At 54.1% G+C, this 15095-nt stretch overlaps 2 protein-coding genes across 2 annotated transcripts in view; both read right to left on the bottom strand.

The window, feature by feature from the left end:
* Positions 1 to 1799: 1799 nt before the first annotated feature.
* On the bottom strand, positions 1800 to 9440 carry TPGS1 (tubulin polyglutamylase complex subunit 1). The gene is made up of 2 exons (XM_005866660.2): positions 9068 to 9440; positions 1800 to 2610 (listed from the first exon to the last, which is right to left on the bottom strand). The coding sequence occupies exons 1-2, from the start codon at positions 9403 to 9405 to the stop codon at positions 2073 to 2075; spliced, it is 876 nt and encodes a 291-aa protein (XP_005866722.2). The 5' UTR covers positions 9406 to 9440; the 3' UTR covers positions 1800 to 2072.
* Positions 9441 to 9477: 37 nt separating this feature from the next.
* MADCAM1 (mucosal vascular addressin cell adhesion molecule 1) overlaps positions 9478 to 15095 on the bottom strand; it is a 9004-nt gene continuing 3386 nt past the window's right edge. Inside the window, exons 3-5 of the mRNA XM_014540049.1 lie at positions 14442 to 14759; positions 12422 to 12802; positions 9478 to 10744 (exon numbers count right to left, since the gene is read on the bottom strand). Of these exons, the coding sequence (XP_014395535.1) occupies positions 10578 to 10744; positions 12422 to 12802; positions 14442 to 14759 (866 nt within the window). The 3' untranslated portion in view covers positions 9478 to 10577. The remainder of the gene's footprint in view (positions 10745 to 12421; positions 12803 to 14441; positions 14760 to 15095) is intronic.

Below are 15095 nucleotides of genomic sequence, written 5' to 3'. Positions count from 1 at the left end.
TGTGACGTCCCCGGCGCGGGGCGGGGCCGGGGCGGGGAATTGGGAGCAGGGGCGGAGAATTGGGAACTGGGCCGGGCCAGGGCGGGGTCCCCGCGAGGCGGAGTGTCCGGGTCGTGACCCCATCGTCCTGATACTGTTTTCCTGTAAGTGAGGGGGACTGGCGGATTCCCTTCCCGGGTCGCTGGGGGCACCCAGCAGGGACGCCGTACCGATGGTGAGGCGGGAGGACAGGTGAGAGCCCCGCTGGAGCTCACGCCCCCGGTCCTGGGCGGGCTGTGCCTGTGTCTCGTCGGTGGGGTGAGGATCGGGCCCAGCTCCGGGCAGATGCGGACACGAGGTGGGTGAGGAGGCCTGAGCCTCTGAGCTTTAGTCACCATTTGGATCCACCGAGTGGAATCAGAAGAGATGGACAAAACGCTGCTCCACGGAGAAACTGGGGAGTCAGCCAGTCCACTCCCCCTTCAGCACTCATGTGGCACCCATCCTGGCTGAATCCCCAGACTGATCCATCCCTGATCCTGGCTGGGCCCTCATCTCAGGCTGACCTTTGACCCTGCCCAAGTCCTGACCCAGGGCTTCACCCTGACCTGCCCAAGCTCTGATCTGGCTGAGTCCCTGGGCCAGGAGAGAGGTGTGGTGCCCTGGTCTCCATTCCTCCACCTCCGCAGGTGACAGCTCCCTGTGAGGGTGACCAACATGTTGTTGTGGCCCAGGCTTCCTGCTGTGCCTGTGGCCCTCCTGGCAGGTGTCTTGGACAGCCCACACCTGCAACAGCTGCAGGCTGGACCAAAGTTACACCCTCACCCAGATGCCCAGGACCTGACCCCCTGTCCTGCCCCCGCTGGCAGGCAGGTCAACCTTCTGGGAAAGGCAAATAAAATCTCAACAGTGGGAAGGACAGAAGAGTCAGAGCCCTGGCAGAGCAGCAGCTCAAATGGCTGCCCAGAGCTGGGCCTTGGCTTTCTCAACCATAAAGCTCTAGGCTTCACCTGTGCCCTGCACCCTGGGGACCTAGACTGGGCCCCCTCATCTGTCAAATGGGCTGTTGCCTTTGCTGAATGGTCCAGGTGTTACCCTCATTGTCTGCCCATAAAACCGATCTCATGGTGTTGGCATGTGGCAGCTCGTCAATAAATAGTTATTAGATTAATCATGATTTTTCCAGAGAGGTTTCCCAAAGTCTCTCCCTATGTACTGGGAAGTGCTGCCAATGTAAAGGAAGGTGCTGGGCTTCTGCCCCCTGCCCTGGGTTGGTCCATGGGGCCTGGTCCCTCAGGAAAGCCTGCTCCTCAAGCTCTGAAATCTGCAGTGGCGGAAGTCTAGAGTTTCTGCCTCCTGTTTTCTGACCACAGCACCCGATTTTCCCGTGGGGTTTCCTCATCTGTCAAATGAGGGTAGTGACTTACCTTCCTCATAGGACTGTGGTGAGTCAAATAAGACATCGCAGGTCTCAAACATGCTAGCTGTTTCTGTCGTCATTGCCATTAGTATCTGCTGTGAACTCTTCCTCTGATAGCTGGGAAAACTGAGGCTCAGGGAGGAACTGCTTGGGTGGGGCATGTGTAGAGAGCAGGGCTGGGGACTAATTGGTCATGCAGGTCCTCAGCCCTGAGGCAGGGCCTCCTGGGTCTAGGGCCCCTCACTGAATACCCCATTGCCCTCTGCTCCCATAAAGCTGCGTCCAGGGGCACCCTAGCATTTCCAGGTGGCAAATATGGCCTCTGGGCAGTGGTGGGCCTGCTGGGTGGAGAAACATTTCTGTGGCACAGGGCTGGAGTGTGGGGAGCACACACATCAGGTCTGCTTTGGATACAGATTTTATTACTGTTGCTGAGCAGAGGGGCCTTTACAGGTATGTGGGGAGGGGTGTCCACTTCAGAGTACCCTTGGCCACCCCCGGAAGGGGGCTAGAATATCATTCCAGATCTGGAGCTGGGCGAGGGCTCTCCGCACCTCCCCCTGCATGCAGAAACCCCAGTCCTGGTCCCATACCCATGTTCTGCCCAGGAGCAGGTGAGCCAGACCTCAAAGCATCCCAGCTATCTGGGTGGAGGAGGCAGGTGAGGAGGGGCTCAGCCCACTGGCTTGACTTTGGCAATAAAGAGGGCAGCAGCCTTCTCCAGGAACTCCTCTCGGGTCATGGGGGAGCTGGACCGCCGAGCCACCAGAGCACGGTCCATGGCCTGCGCCAGGCTGTCAGGCCCCAGGCGTGAGCCAGCCTCCAGGTAGTGGGAGGGAGCAGAGGCACCACTGCTGGCCTGCAGGGCCCCCTCCAGGGTGTCCAGCACTGCCTGGCCCATGCGGCGGTCAGCAACGGCCAGGGTGGGGTCCTCCAACAGTTGGTAGAGGGCGCCAGCCCGGCCCACGAACTCCAGCAGCACAAAGCAGGTGAGCATGCCAGTGCGGAAGACATCCAGTGGTACAGCTTCGTGGTCCCGGCACTGGATCTTGCGCAGTAAGGGTGCTACGACCTCCTCAGGGGCCTCCCCATCTCGGCAAATGCGCTTGAGCAGTTCACTGTAGGTACGCCCGTCCAGCCCTGGCTTCTTCTTGCGCCCACTGGCGCTCAGGCACTCATAGGCCACACCGACATTGTTGTTGAAGGCTGTCCTGCAGGCGGACAGGGGTGTTGGGCCAGCCCAGCAGGGCCCTCCACCCCCATGCCCACCAGCCTAGTCCAGGTTCCTGTCCCCCCTTGTTCTTCCTCCAACATGCCCGGCCTGGCCCAGCCTCAGGGCCTTTGCACAGTTGTGACCTCCCGCTGGAATGCCCTTCCCACAGCTCTCCCCATGGCTCCCCAAGTCGCCTTTCTGGTGGGGCCCTCACCTCCCTAACCTTTTCCTCCTCTATTTTTCTTTGTAACAGTTACTACCATCAGACTCACTATACGGTATCCTTATGAGTTTATGTTTTTCCGACCTGAATGTCCAGGAGCCCACATCAGGGTTTATCTGTCAGTCACTGTGCAAAACCAGTGCCCGGCCCGCAGCAGGTGCTCAATAAAGGTCTGCTAAATCAGCTGACTAGCATCTGCCCTCGGGACTCTCCATCTGCCCTTCTAAGGATGACACTTGCACTTACAGGGTGGCCACTCTTGGCCAAACACTGTGCCTATCTCATTCCATTCCCTGAGGCCCACTGGCCAAGAGTCGGCAAACTACAGCCATGGGTCAAACCCAGCCCACTGCCTGTTTTTGTAAATAAAATTTTATTGGCACACAGCTACGTTAATCCATTGACATGTTGCTTATGGCAGCTTCCTTGCTGCAATGGCAGAGTCCAACGTTCACAACAGAAATCAGCCTGCAAAGCTGGGGGAACCTGCCACCTTTACAAAAGCCAACCCTGCTCAGCTATAAGGTGGGGGCCATGAGGTGGGTATGGTTCCTTGCCCCATGAGCAACCTGAGGTCCTACTATGAGCCCTGACCATGTGTGCTGTGAGCTTCATGAGCAAAGTAGGGGAGCACTGGCTAAGTGTGTGAGCTGCAGGGTGAGCCTGGAGCCCACACACTTAACCAGTTAGTGCACAGTGGGTGCCCATGTCTCACTCTCATCACATCTACAGCCCAGTACCTGGCCTGTGGCCCAGGGCTAGTGTGGCTGGTGGCCTGTTACTAGTTTCATAGTCACAGCTGGGAAGTGAGGTTCAGGGCAGGCTGATGGTGGGCCAAGGATCCCAGGGAGGAAGGGCCTGACCCTAGGCCTTAATATTCATCCTTTCTGGGAGCTCAGCTCCATGGTTCACATTGCAGCTCCACTCTTTTTTCCAATCCTCACTCAAGGATATCTTTCAAACTGATAAGAACAGATACTACACTTGATCTTAGCCAAAAGACTGAGAAGCAATTCCAAGGATGTTTTAGGGAGGAAGGGAGGGAAGGAGCGGGTGGGGGAGGAACACTGAGGGGTTGCCTCCGGTAGGTGCCCTGACCAGGAACTGAACCACATCCTTTTGGTGTACAGGACAATGGTGAGCCACCTGACCAGGGCTGCAGCACCACTCTTATCTCATGTGTGACCTAGGCACCTCACCTCACCTTTCTATGGGTTAGTGTACAGTGGGTGCCCAGTAAGTGCTGGCCAACATATAGGTGTCCAGTAAACTTATACTCTGGTCGACTCTGCTGCCCAGCACGAGGCTTATAAATGGCTGTGCTGACCTGATGAGCTATGTAGGTCAAAACCCCATTACACAGGAAACTGGCGCAGAGGTGAGGGCAATAGCCTGGGAGGTCTCTCTCCCAGCTGGGACCCAGCTCGCACCCACCTGGCTATCAACTCCTCTGTCTTCCCATTTATTGGGCCCTTTGCAGTGAGTAAGACCACCCAGGGAAGCAGAAGAGGTGCCAGATGCAGCTTCATGTTCAATAAACTTTCGTTTCCATGATTACGACTGTTACCACATAATAACCCTCTGTAGGAGCTTTTATTAGCTCCTTTCACCAGAAGAAGGAAGTTGGGGAATCTGGTGTAACTGTGGCGGCCATGGGTGCCGGTATCAGTTACTCATTGCTGCATAACAACTTACCCCCAAACTTAGTGTCCTAAAATGGCAACCATAGTTATGACGAGGTTTCTGTATGGCAGGAACTCGGGAGAGGCTTAGCTGGAGGATTCTGGCCTGTTCCCTTATAAGGTCGAGGTCAGGATGTCAGCTGTGGCCATGGTCCTCCGAAGCTGGACAGTGGAGGTGTTTCACTGCTGTTCAGACAGGAGGCCTTGGGTCCCGGCCCTGGGTGTCCCCATGGAATGACTTGAGCACCTCCACACATGGAGTGTGTGCTCTCGGGAAGAAGTAGCTGTCACGTCCATGACACCTAGAGTTGACACATCCTGTAGATGTGGGAGACGAGTGCATGCAGGTGTGAATACCAAGAGGTGAGGGCCTCCAGGGGCATCTCGAAGACTGGAAAGCACTGTGCTGTCCAACCCTCTCCACCCTGTGACTGAGCCCTCTGACTTGCTTTGGTGACTGAAATGTGCATGTGAGCAATGCGAAGGCCATGTTTAATGGAAATTTTCAGAGCCATCACATCTTTCCCCATGGTCCACTCTCCACTGCCACAGTGTAAGCTCATAGCAGCCCCGTGGCGTGAGGACACAAACCTTAGTTGTGTTGAGGCCACTGAGGTCTCAGGGGTATTTGTTCATTTGGTGGGACACGGCTCACCCTGACTGGTACATAAGTGGCCCACGATCCATCCAACACTGGTCCCTGAAGTCTCTCCTCCAGGAACCTGGTTGACCCATCAGGGGGGCAAACATTTAGGTGCTTGTTGGTTCCCCGGGTGTTCCTGGCCCCAGCTCAGACTTGCACGCAAGTCCTAGCCATTGCCTCTCACTTTCCTCATCTGGAGAACGAGGGTTGTAATCTGAGCCTCAGGAGTCTTGTGAGGACAGAAGGGTAGATCTTATGCCAGTGTTCAAGATTGTGCCAGCACGTGGGAGGGGCCCCATATGTGCTTGTCATTTGCTATAACCTGGGCTGCAATGCAGCCGGGCTGTCCAGAAGCTGTTTATCTTTAGACTCCTGGTCTCGAAGGCACGCAAAGGGGTAATTACAGCGCAGTGAGATCAGAGCTATGACGAGGATTGGGCAAGAAGCCCAGAGGAAGGCAACAACCAACTCTAGGCCGAGGCTTCCTAGCTGCCCCTCTGGGGGGCTCCCCAGGTGGTTTCCAATCATGAGGGGCAACCATGCCATCTGGGGGGCGGGCAAGAAGGCAGCTGGCTCTGGACTTGTCGGCCTGGGTTCCATCTTGGCTCCACCATGGAACTCTGGGCATGTTTCTCTGCCTGTAAATTGGAATTGGGCACTTACTGAGGGCTCCATTCCTGTCAGCAATTTGTGAAATATGTGAGCATTTGTTAAAAAAAGAAAAGAATATAGCCCTAACCGGTTTGGTTCAGTGGATAGAGTGTTGGCCTGCGGACTGAAGGGTCCCAGGTTCGATTCCGGTCAAGGGCATGTACCTTGGTTGCGGGCACATCCCCAGTAGCGGGTGTGCAGGAGGCAGCTGATCGATGTTTCTGTCTCATCGATGTTTCTAACTCTATCCTCTCCCTTACTCTCTGTAAAAATCAATAAAATGTATATTAAAAAAAAAAGAATATATTTATGGGATGTCTCATAAAGTTAGACTTTTCACTTTAGACCAGGGGTTCTTAATAGGGGTAATCCTGCCCCAAGGGCACACTGGATAATATCTAGGGACATTTGTAGTTTGTTGTTACACTGAGGGTGCTCCAGTCCTCGAGGGGTGGGGGCCAGGAATGATGCCCAGCACTCCACAGTACCCAGGATAGCCCTCAGAGGTGACGTGAGCTCAGGAGCCTTGGCCTGAATCTGTCGGTGCCTTTTGCATGTCTTCCCAGGTCACTGGGAACTGTGGGGGATGGCATCCTTGCAGTTACTATTAGCAACATAATGGCTTAGGAGTCCTTGGAGCCACACTGCCTGGGTCTGACTCTGGCTTTGTCCCCTCATGGCCATGCAGCCCACAAGTCCAGATGAAACCCAGGGTCCTGAGGCCAGCAGGGGGGCGATGGGATGCCATCACCAGTCCTGCAGGCCAGCAATGCTGACCTCTCGAGACACCTGCACAGGGGGTTTTGTTGACTTCTCCCTAAATCTTTTGTGATGACATGCTCAAGAACAGCCTCATGATAGCCTGGTCAAGCTTGCAGCATCAGGTAAAGTTGCCCAACCTGGGAGCACCTGTCTCCCACACCTGGGACTTCCTGGTCACGATTCTACTCCTGATCCACCAGGCGTGGTAAAGGGCCCCCTGCTCAGTGCTCTCCCTCTGTGCCCTTGCTGCTCCCAATTGCCTACAACAGCAGCCCCAATTCCCCTGCACTGTAGTGACTTGTGTCCCCAAAAAATGTACATCCATCTGGAATCTCTGAGTGTGACCTTATTTGGAAATAGGGTATTTAATACGTAATTAGTTCAGGATCTGGAGATAGGGTGAGGTGGCTCTAAATCCAATGCCAAATGTTCTTAGAAGACAGAGGAGACGGCAGCCATGTGATGAGGAGACACGGCTGAAGTGAGGCTTCCACAGCCCAGGGACACCCAAGAGCTAGGAGAGGCAAGAAAGTCCCTCTCCCAGAACCTCTGGAGGGAGCTCAGCCCTGCAACACCTTGATTTCAGACTTCTGGCCTCCAGAACTGTGGGAGAATATATTTTTGTTGTTTTAAGCCACCAAGTTTGTGGTAATTTGTTGCAGCAGCCAGAGGGAACTAATACACTTTCCTGTTGACCCTACATCCAACAGATGCTTCTCAGCCTTCATTTACTGGACCATCGGGCACAGGGCTACTGCCAGCCCACACGGTGTCTTTGTGTGAATTAGGAAAAAACTCTACAAAAAGCCTTCCTATAAATATCCTTGCTGTGATGTCTATGGGGAGAATGGCTTGTGCATTGCTTGACCTGAACAACTGTACACGGTGGCCCTGCCACTGACCACTTTTCCTCCTGGGAAGATGTCCTGGGATGCCACTCTCTTCTGGTTCCCACCTTCACCGCTGGTCTGCCTTCACATATTTTTTTGTGGGTTCTCTGAGGCTGGGGCTCCTCAAAGTTGGAGCCTGGGCTCTTCTCAGCTCTTCTGAGGCCTTCGAAATTCTTCCCAGTTGACAACTTCCTGTCCCAGTTGCACATCTCAGTTGCAGACCTACTTGTCCACTTTCCTGCTACAAGGTTCTCCCAGCTCCCTGACTCTGGCAACTTCCCCCAAACCAGTAGCCTTCCATCTCAGTAGATACCTGGGACTGCCCTACACACTCCCCTTCCACCCTGGCCCCAGCAAATCCACCAGCTCGGCCTTCAGAGCATGTCCAGAGCCCATGTATGTCCCACCTGCTCCTCTTCCAAGGTCACTATCTCAGGGGTGGCCCCAGCATCCAGATACCCAGCTGCTCTCTTGTCTGGCTGTCATCTTGGATACCCTGCATTCCCTTTCCTCCTGTGGGAGAATATATTTCTGTTGTTTTAAGCCACCAAGTTTGTGTTAATTTGTGGTGATGTGGCTGCTCTGCTCAGATGCCTGCTCTCCACACGACTCCCACAGCTGAGCTCCCTCCCCAGCATCTCTGTACTTTCCTTCTTGTGGTCTGCACCTGTGACTCTTTTTGGAGGCCTGCCCAGAAGCAGCTGGGAATAGCTTGGGAATCAAGCTGAAATGCTCCCTTGGTTGGCTTCCTCCTTCCTGGGGTCTCCTGGGAGCACCCTCTTATAAAATCACCCCCATATGAGTGCTTGCCGTAGGCTCTGCTGCTGGAGACGCCCCTAGCCAAGACCCAGTCCACCCACATCCAGTCAGTGACTTTGTCCAGTTGATGATGCTTCTCCCCAATCCACCTGATGCAGACCATGCATTCAACACATATTCCTCAACCACCTTACATGGGCTTACAACTGTGGGTAAGCAGGGACTAGAGGGGAGTGGGAAGGCGCCATCCCCTCTACCCCACCATGCTTCAGCTGTGAGAAGGCAGTGAGTCCCACAGTGCACCTGTATGGCCTCCAGGCAGGTGCACCTGGGGCACCACCTTTTTCTGTGCGTCACTCAGGGCTCTTCCTGGACACCCCTTCTGCACGCTGGGAGCCTCCCTCTAGGATAGGGGCATTGGGTAACTAGGTGCTTTCTGTCTCCACAGCCCAACCCTATAAAATATTCCTTTTCTGGCTCAATGGACAGAGTTTCTATGCTCGTAATGAGCTAGCTAGGAGGGACCTGGCTCTACCTTGGGCAAAGTCCTCTCTGGGATCCACGATTTTAAAAAAGTTGGGTGGGCTGCAAGGGGAACTCATTACCTACAAAAAGGCATCACAAAAGTTGGAAGCCGGCGCATAGCACGCAGGTCACTGCTAGCACACGCTGGGTGCATCCAGCGTCAGGGAGGCACTGTAGACTATAGTTCCCAGCATGCCACGCACTCAAGCGCCGGGACCCGGGGCGAAGAACCGCGCGGAGCATGCTGGGAATTGAAGTCCGACACACCACCCCGCCCCACCCCCGCCCAGGCCCGACCCAGTCCCGACCCAGTCCCGCACCTCTGGGAGTGGTGAGCCAGGCGAAGGTGCCACAGCGCGCGGCCCAGGCGCTGCTGCTGAAGCAGGAGCTGGCCCGGGGGCTCCCCGGCGCCGCCGTTTGCAGGCGTACTTAGGCCCATGTTCTCGAAGTAGTGCGCCAGGAAGGAGATCGGTTCCTCGGGCCGTGCCTCCAGCACCTTCAACAGGGCCGAGCGCAGCATTTTTGTCACGCCGACCTGCTGCAGGAAGTCCTCCTCGCTCTCGGTCGTGGCCGCTGCCCCGGACACCGTTGGCCGGCTGCTGTCTGTGAAATTGGCCGCCGGGGCCATGGTCAACCGCCGCTTCTCCACTGCCGCCATCTTCGCTGAGGGCAACGGGACCGGAAGTGCCGTCATACTCCACAGCGCGCCGGCGCCTCTTGGTGGCCATCTTGGTTAAGGGCAGAGGACGCCGGGTACCTCTGGGCGACTGGGAAATCAGTAATGCAGGCCGCCCTTTCCGTTAGGTTCTAGTTGGCATTCCCCCTCCAGTTCCCTCTTTACGCGTACTGGTTGCCTTTCCTGGCTTAGGCCCCGAGCTTTGCCAGACTGAAAAACGGCTCCCAAGGAAGGGCCTGGTTTCTGACCTGAAGCCGGACTGCTTGCCAACTGGGTAGTGGGCGCGTCCTTCCTTGCATGGTTCCCTAGCAACCAGTCTCCTCGGTTGCGGGAGCCCCTGGCCGTGCTTGAGAGGGGATGGACCCACCCGGATTCAAGGATTGAGCGCCGCCCTGTCTCATTTCTCTGACTTTTGCGCTCAGCCTGGACTTCAGCCCAACCCAGTCTTGGTCTGAGTTTATAGTTCACCGCGTGGGGACCCGGCCCCAGCCACCCCCAGGCTGCGGTCTGCTCGGGGCTTCCACGGCCCCTAGACCCCTTGCGTGTTTGGGGAGTGAGTAGACCACCCACAGCCCCCAGTTCCCCATCCCAGGCCGTGACCTTCCTCACACTGTACCCTCTAGGGCTCTCAACACCCCCATCGTTCCCCAGGGCCCACAGGCTCGTCCCCGGCACCTGCTGATCTTAGTTCTATCTAGCCTCTCTCTCGGCTGTCTCCTCCGTAGCTCCCTTAATAAGCCATCTCTTCTGTGTCTTTTTCCACACTGCCCCCCGCCCCCATACATTCTCCATTTCTTTTGATGACTCCTAGTTATTCTAGAGTTCCGGGTTCCCTGTATCCAGGGAAAGGCACAGTATTTGTATTCTCCCTCCCCAGGCAAAGTGCACACTCCTCCTGCCCCAGGCTAGTGGGGCTGGGGTGTCTGTCTATCCTGTTTCTTGGGGGAGTTGCCCGGGGCAGAGAAGTCCAGGGTCCTCCTACCACAACAGAAGCCACTGAGGTCAGACAACAGGCTCTTTATTCTCCAGTTGGAGGGAGGGGCAGGTCCCCAGGGGTCCCACCAGGGGAAACCCGGCCTAGCTGTTCTGGCTCTCAGAGTAAAGGACGCCCCATCAGCCCTCATGCTGCCCAGAACCCTGCAATCGTCCTCTGGTCACAACGGGGTTGAAGGAAAGGTAGGCCACTTCAGAGGTGCTGGTGGGCCTTGCGGTCCCCTGGCGGGCTGGCAGCATTTCCACAGGCGGTAGGTGAGGACCGTCAGTAGGAGCAGCCCCAGCACCAGGCTGCCCATCCACAGGGCTTCGGACATTGGTGGGGAGCCTGGAGGGAGAAGCATCGGGAGCCTGAACACCTCTTTGCAGGTTGTGGGGATAAGCCCAGCAGAACCTGCCAAAGGGCTTCCAACTTTACCAAGTTCCCTAGAATTTAACAAAGGACTTAATGACTTAGAATAGCCATTTTTAACCTTTTTCATCCCATGGCACACATAAACAGATTATTAGAATTCTATGGCACACCAAAACATATTTTTTGCCGATATGACAAAAAAATAGGTATAGCCCTAGCTGGTTTGGCTCAGTGGATAGAGTGTCAGCCTGGGGACTGAAGGGTCCCGGGTTCTATTCCAGTCAGGGGCACATGCCTGAGTTACGGGCTTGATCCCCATTGGGGGGCGTGCAGGAGGCAGCCGATCAATGATTCTCATCACTGGTGTTTCTATCTCTCTCCCTCTCTCTTCCTCTCTGAATTCAATAAAAAATATTTTAAAAATAGGTATAATTTTTATTCATTCACACGGGATGGCTATTGCTGTTGTCATTTTTTATTTTTTAAAATTTTTTTTACATATTTTTATTGATTTCAGAGAGGAAGGGAGAGGGAGAGGGAGACAGAAACATCAATGATGAGAGAGAATCATTGATCAGCTGCCTTCTGCATGCCTCACACTGGGGATCGAGCCCACAACCCAGGCATGTGCCCTTGACAGGAATCAAACCCGGGACACTTCAGTCCACAGGTTGACGCTTTATCCACTGAGCCAAACCGGCTAGAGCTGTTGTCATTTTTTAATGGACAATGTAAGGGAAAAGAGTTCGGTGCCCCTGACTAAAGAGGTATTGCATGTTTAAAAAATTCTTGTGCACGCTGGTTGAAAACCACTGGCTTAGAATGTCTTTGGAAATGTATAAAAACCACTGGAATATCCAAAGGACTTTGGAGTGAATCTTTTGAAAGGTATGTAGGACCTTAGAGTTAGAAGTGGGCTGTCCAGGGAGGTGGCCACTCACATGTCTATACTTGAAATGTGGCTTGTCTGGGTAGAGAAGTGCTTGCTGTCAATGTATCATACACATTGTAAGAACATAAAATATCCCACTCATACCTTTTTACAGATTACACGTTGAAGTGATGATATTTGAGTTATTGGGTTCAATAAAATATATTATCTAGCCCGGCCAGTGTGCTCAGTGGTTGAGTGTCAGCCTATGCACCAAGAGTTTGCTGGTTTGATTCCTGGTCAGGGCACATGCCTGGGTTTTGGGCTCGATCCCCCTTGGGGGGTGTGCAGGAGGCAGCCAATTGACGTTGATGTTTCTCTATCATTGATGTTTCTATTTTTCCCTTTCCATTCCTCTCTAAAATAAATAAAAACACTAAAAAATGTTTTTTAAAAATACATTATCTAACTCATTTTTACTTTTTTTTCTGAATGTGGCTACTAGAAAATTTGAAGTGACCCAAGTGGCAGTATTCTATTTTTACTCCACAGGCTGTTGTAGTCTATAAAGTTCAGTTTACAGACTGCTGTGAAATCTATGTAGTTCCTGAAATGTAGTCATGGCCATGCCAGGCAACTGTAATCTTATGTGTCAAGGAAACCCACTGGACAGTTGGGGAAGCTGAGACTGGGCAGGGCACCTCCTTGTCTAAGGCCTGTGTGCAAGGCTTCCTCCCTCCTAGGCTCCCCCAGTGCCCGCCCCACCCCGCCAAACTCACAGATCTCTGGGAGTAGGTACAGACTGGCTGTGTGGCCCCCTGGGTCCAGGCGACACTGGAACCAGCCCTCGGGGTTGCATCCAGCCCACAGCACGCTCAGCCAAGCCTGGGCCCCGTCCTCCCTCCTCTTGTAAGCTGCCAGATCGCCGGGTGCCCGGGTCCAATGCACAGCTGTGCCAGGGCCACAGGCTGCTTCACACAGCAGCTCCAGACCCCCTGGTGTTGGCGACTGGTGGATCTCAGGGTGGCAGGGCCTGGTGGAGCTGTTCCCAGGCGTGGGGCTGTTCCCAGGACCCCTGGGGCTGGGGGTGGAGTTCTGCTCCAGGATGGCCTCTAGGGAGGTTGTGACCCGGGTCTCCTGGGAGGTCAGGCTGTGCAGGACTGGAAAAGAGGGCAGCCGTTTTTCTTCCTGTCACCCCAGTTGCTTTCTTGCCTCAGTCTCTCCATCTGGACTATGGGGTTGGAGGAGAACTGCTCAACCGCCCACCTTGGGCCACTTGGTGAATTGCAATGTATGCGAGTGGGTAGGAGTGGGATTGGTCTGTTGTGGTCCTCCCCACCCTAGGGGAACTTCTGAATCTCCTGGTCTCACTTTCTTCAACTGTAAAGGAGACGAGAGCCCACCACCTAGGCCCTCACATGTGCCCGGAGCGTAGGGTCAGCGAGCACGAGCATTGGATTTTATTATTATGGGACTGGGTGGTGGAGAGAGGGAGGATGCATCTGACACAAACTGAACACCTACTGTGTGCCAGGGCCCATGTTAAATGTTATTCTTCATCATTCAGCACCTGCTTACTGTATACCTGCTATGTGCTAGGCACTCTAACAGTTATTCATTCATTCAGAGTGTATCTATTCAACACCTATGTTCTAGACCAGCCGTGGGCAAACTACGGCCCGCGGGCCAGATCTGGCCCGTTTGAAATGAATAAAACTAAAAAAAAAAAAAGACCGTACCCTTTTATGTAATGATGTTTACTTTGAATTTATATTAGTTCGCACAAACACTCCATCCATGCTTTTGTTCCGGCCCTCCGGTCCAGTTTAAGAACCCATTGTGGCCCTCGAGTCAAAAAGTTTGCCCACCCCTGTTCTAGACACTGTTTTAGCCAGTGAGAACACAACCATGAATAATACACACATTCCTATCTTGGTGAAGCCAAGAGCAGGGGAGATAGATAATGGGGAAAAAATTAAAAGAACATATGGGAGGTCAGATGTTAATAAAAATGTGTCAAGAAACATTCGACAAGAGGAAGGGTGTGTGTGTGTGTGTGTAAACATGTCCATGTGTGAGGGGAAGGGGAAAGTCAGGAGAAGCCTCACTGGGGAGGTGACCCGAGAGAGGTGAGTGAGGAGAAATCTGGGGGAAGAGCATTCCCAGTGGAGGGCACAGCATATGCAAAGGCTCTGCGGCTGGACCGTGTCTGTTGGAGGAATAGTGAGGACGTCTGTGTGGCTGGAGCAGAGTGAGGGGGAGAAAGGGAGGAAGTGAGGGCAGGAGATGATGGTATAGGTTGTGCAGGGCCTTGGGGGCCCCAGGGAGGACTTGGGCTTTTATTTGGAGGGAGATGGGAGCCCTGAAGGGCTGTGAGCAGAACAGGTCGGACTCAGGTGCTCACAGGTGCCCTCTGGTGGCTGCTACCAAGAAGACAAACTGTGGGGATGAGGATGGGAGCTAGGGACCAAGGGGAAGGGCAGAGCTGGTACCAGGGTACATGGAGGGTAGGTGCTCAGTAAATTTGTTGAATGGATGAATAAACAAATGATTTAGAAGTACCTCTCTGGCTGCCTCAAGGGACAGACTCAAGATGGAATGCAATTTTCCCACGGGCCTAGGGACTCTGACCTAGAGTAGGTCCCCTAGATGGGGACCCAGCAGGTGAGGGGCAGAATCAGAATTACAGAAGAGTTGCTGTACACCACTCATCAAGGCTCCTAGGCACTGGGTAGTGTGATTTCACCCACTTCCTGGGGGACACTAAGGTGCAGGGCAGTCAGGATCCTGCAGACTCACCTGGAATGGGCTTTCGGTGGCTCAGCTCCAAGCCTGGCAGCCTCATGGTCGCCTGGCAGTGGAGGGTGAGTGGAGGTGTTCCCAGGGGGGGAAGCAGCCAGCGCTTTGTCACTTGGAACAACGGGTCCTCGCCCTCCTGGGGCTCCTCGTCCTCCAGGCCCAGCTCCTGCACCCCCTCCAGTTCCTGGTCCCCCAGGAGCAGGGACAAGGAGAGGACATCAGGGCTGGCAGGCGTGATGTTGTGGGCTGTGCAGGCCAACTCTTGGTCCCGCCCGGCCACCAGGTCCACTGGGGAGACAGTCAGCTGGTTCGGGAAGGCTGTGTAGGGAGGTTTGGAGGGGCACGGGCTGAGCCTAGAGCAGTGGTTCCCAACTTTTTTTTTGGCCACGGCCCACCTAAGCATCTCTAAAATCCTGATGTCCCCCCTCCTGTTACATATAATTCTTATGCAAAAAGTGAACTCTATTCTTGTGGAGGAAGCCTAAAAGGCCATTAACTTGGTCTAAACAAGCTTCCAAAGAACATGGTATCCATGAAAGAGAAAAGTAAAAGAATGAAAGGACAGTTGAAGTACTGAGGAAGAAATCTCTAAGAAATTATTAAAAAATAATATGAAGTGATATGAAAAAATAGCAAATAAAGTTTCAAAACATA

Source organism: Myotis brandtii, unplaced genomic scaffold (assembly GCF_000412655.1).
Source record: "Myotis brandtii unplaced genomic scaffold, ASM41265v1 scaffold236, whole genome shotgun sequence".
NCBI classification, from domain to species: domain Eukaryota; kingdom Metazoa; phylum Chordata; class Mammalia; order Chiroptera; family Vespertilionidae; genus Myotis; species Myotis brandtii.
This window is presented reverse-complemented; position numbering and strand designations above follow the sequence as displayed.

What these genes read in the sequence shown, in the direction of transcription:
- TPGS1 (XM_005866660.2), bottom strand. Translation starts at nt 9,405, where the DNA reads ATGGCGGCAGTGGAGAAGCGGCGGTTGACCATGGCCCCGGCGGCCAAT. An exon ending in CTGGCTCACCACTCCCAGAG is followed by an intron (nt 2,611 to 9,067) that starts GTGCGGGACTGG and finishes GTCCGCCTGCAG; the next exon opens with GACAGCCTTCAACAACAATG.